The sequence below is a fragment of the Laccaria bicolor genome, genomic scaffold, assembly GCF_000143565.1.
Source record: "Laccaria bicolor S238N-H82 LACBIscaffold_2 genomic scaffold, whole genome shotgun sequence".
NCBI classification, from domain to species: Eukaryota; Fungi; Basidiomycota; class Agaricomycetes; order Agaricales; family Hydnangiaceae; genus Laccaria; species Laccaria bicolor.
This window is the reverse complement of record NW_001889873.1, coordinates 1,839,917-1,842,381: the sequence shown is the minus strand read 5'-3', so window position 1 is coordinate 1,842,381 and position 2,465 is coordinate 1,839,917. Positions and strand designations below refer to the sequence as shown.

Here is a 2,465-nt window from a genome sequence, read left to right as displayed (position 1 = left end):
CTTATTATTTCATTGTTTGCCATGTTTAAGGTTAGGGTTGCACTTAAAAAAAATGAAACTCATTTCATTGCTTCTCTAAGCCTTTTCATAACTAGACACATTATTTGTTTGTAAATAATAAACATATGTATTCTCAAATTATTAGCTATAGTTTGACCTAATCAACCCCTGGCTTGTGATCTTTACATTTGTTTGTATTTGAGGCCATAATCTAACTTAATTGAGCAATAAACATGTAAATTGAGGCAACTAAAAGATCACATGTCTTATATTTTGATCCCATCATAACCAAACAAATACATAAGTTATGAAAAAGCACAGGCAAATGAATGAAATAAGACTGACAAAGAATGAAAAAAATTATGAAAAAGCGCAGGCAAAAGAATGAAATGATACTGGCAAAGAATGAAAAGAAAAGAAATAAAGTTGGCAAAGAATGAAAAAGTTATGAAAAAGCACAGGCAAAAGAATGAAATGCATTTCATTGCCAAGGAGAAATGAAAAATGTGGTGGGTAGGAATGAAATAGCTGCAAAGCAAGAATGAAATAGCCTAGGCATTTCATTTCATATTTCACTTGGGGGGATTGAAAAGACTGTGCAGGCAAATGCCCAGGTTTTATCATAAAAGTGGTAGGCACTAGTGATGTCGTCAAGTCTGGCAACTCTGCGGTTTTCGGACCGAAGGCCTCGGGTTCTTCGGCGGGAGTCACTTTTATCGTGGGATCCTCGGGGACCTCGTTGTGTTCCGAGGGTTCTGACTTCTGCGAAGTTTCTCCTTGGGTTGTTTCCGAAGAAATCGATATGATGGCCGCAATAGCTTGTGCGGAGCGGGCGAGCTTTTCGAATTCGTCTTTAGAACTTGGCGTGTCGAAAAATTCTTGTGGGTCAACTAAGTAACCCACTATGTCTCCTTTCCTGATCATTCTCGGATGTGGAGAAGGGTTGGAGATGGGGATCCATGGATCAGATGCCGAGATCAGTACGTTAGGAACGATGAAAGCTGAATCATTGTTGGAGGCTAACAAATTTTTCTCAACTAGCCAAGTTCTGTCTTCTTCGAAGTGGCCATCGACACGTATCCTCCGACACTCATCCGGACGAAGGCGACAATCTTCCGAGGCGCGTACGGTTCTCTTTTCGATTCCAAATCTTTTCTTGTCCCTGGCTTTCTTCGCCTTATTCCTCTTGTGCAACTTCGATTTAATGAAACTAGCGACGGTGCTGGCGCTTTGTTGCATTCAACTGAAGTCGCCGGTTCGACTTACTCCCCTGGCGGGAACGGAATAGGGCGCGCCGGAGAAATTAACTACTGACTTGAAATCGATTCTGTGAGCAACGGTGAGTTCATAGTTCAGATGGTAATCCTCTCCTAACAAGATGGGGATGGTCATGTCGGGGACGACATAAGCCTCAGCTTCTGTCTCGATGATCACTCCCTCCGAGGATTCCATAAAGATGGGGATCCGAACGTAGCCCTGGATTTTAGAGTCTTTGTCGGTAAGTTGCCACAAGTCCATTTTCAATCCCTTCTGACATGCAGGGCGGTCTTTAAGGGACTCTAAGTATTCTTGTGAGATTAACGTGACGTCGGCACAAGAGTCTAATCTCAAGTCGATTTGGTCATTCCTCTGAGATCCAACCCAGCCTTGGACCGCGACTACAGAGACTCCTACGGCTGAAGACCCTGCGGGCGTAAAGCGCCTCTTTTTCAATTTAACTTTATGGTCGGTTGTGGGCGGTCCTGTTGTCGTGTTCGAAGAGTAAGCTTCCTTAGTTGGAGCCTCCTCCGTCTGCAGGTCTGACGCCAGCGAATCGAACTCGTCTGAATGAAGTGGAGGGGATCTGAAGTTCGGCTCTACCTTCTCTGAATCTTCGTTATCCTCGAATCCTAACTCGTCTATCTTTTCCAATAGATGTTTTGGAGACTTGGGTTTAATTAGGTGAGCTATGTAATCCTCGTCTTCCACTTCTTCCACAGAAGCCCGTCTGGAAGCTTTGTACACTTCCGCAACGCTGGTCTTACTTGCCTCCTCCGCAGGGGTCTGCGAAGTGGACGATGCCTGTTCAAAACCCTGCTGAATGGGAGACTCGAGGGGTACTGGTTGATTAGTTGACTGGTCGGTTAACCTTTCGTTCAGAAGGACTGAATATGCTGACGCGTAAGCTTTATCAGCTTCGTCCTCGGGCCAGATCTCTACCGAATTGGCTGAACGCTTCGCTCTCTCCAGGTAAGTATTCCAGTCTGGACATTCCTTATCCCAGTGATTCGCGCTGCCACAGCATTTGCACGGAGAAGGGGGCATTTTCCCCATTTTCGTTGTAATGTGATCATTCTTCGAGAAAGGATATCCTCCTTTGGGAGGTAGGCGTGGTCTCTGTCGTAGAACTTGGTAAGCTTCACGTAGAATGTATTGCCCAGAACTGAGGTCCTCGACGGCAGTCGATGAAGCCGACACTACGTCGT

The 2,465-nt window shown here is 45.1% G+C and overlaps 1 protein-coding gene across 1 annotated transcript; it reads right to left on the bottom strand.

The window, feature by feature from the left end:
• Positions 1–481: 481 nt before the first annotated feature.
• On the bottom strand, positions 482–2,313 carry LACBIDRAFT_321942 (uncharacterized protein; the record flags this gene model as incomplete). Its single annotated transcript, XM_001874658.1, has 3 exons — positions 482–528; positions 681–1,185; positions 1,267–2,313. 3 exons carry the CDS (start codon positions 2,311–2,313, stop codon positions 482–484), a joined length of 1,599 nt encoding a protein of 532 aa, XP_001874693.1.
• Between the last annotated feature and the right edge of the window lie 152 nt (positions 2,314–2,465).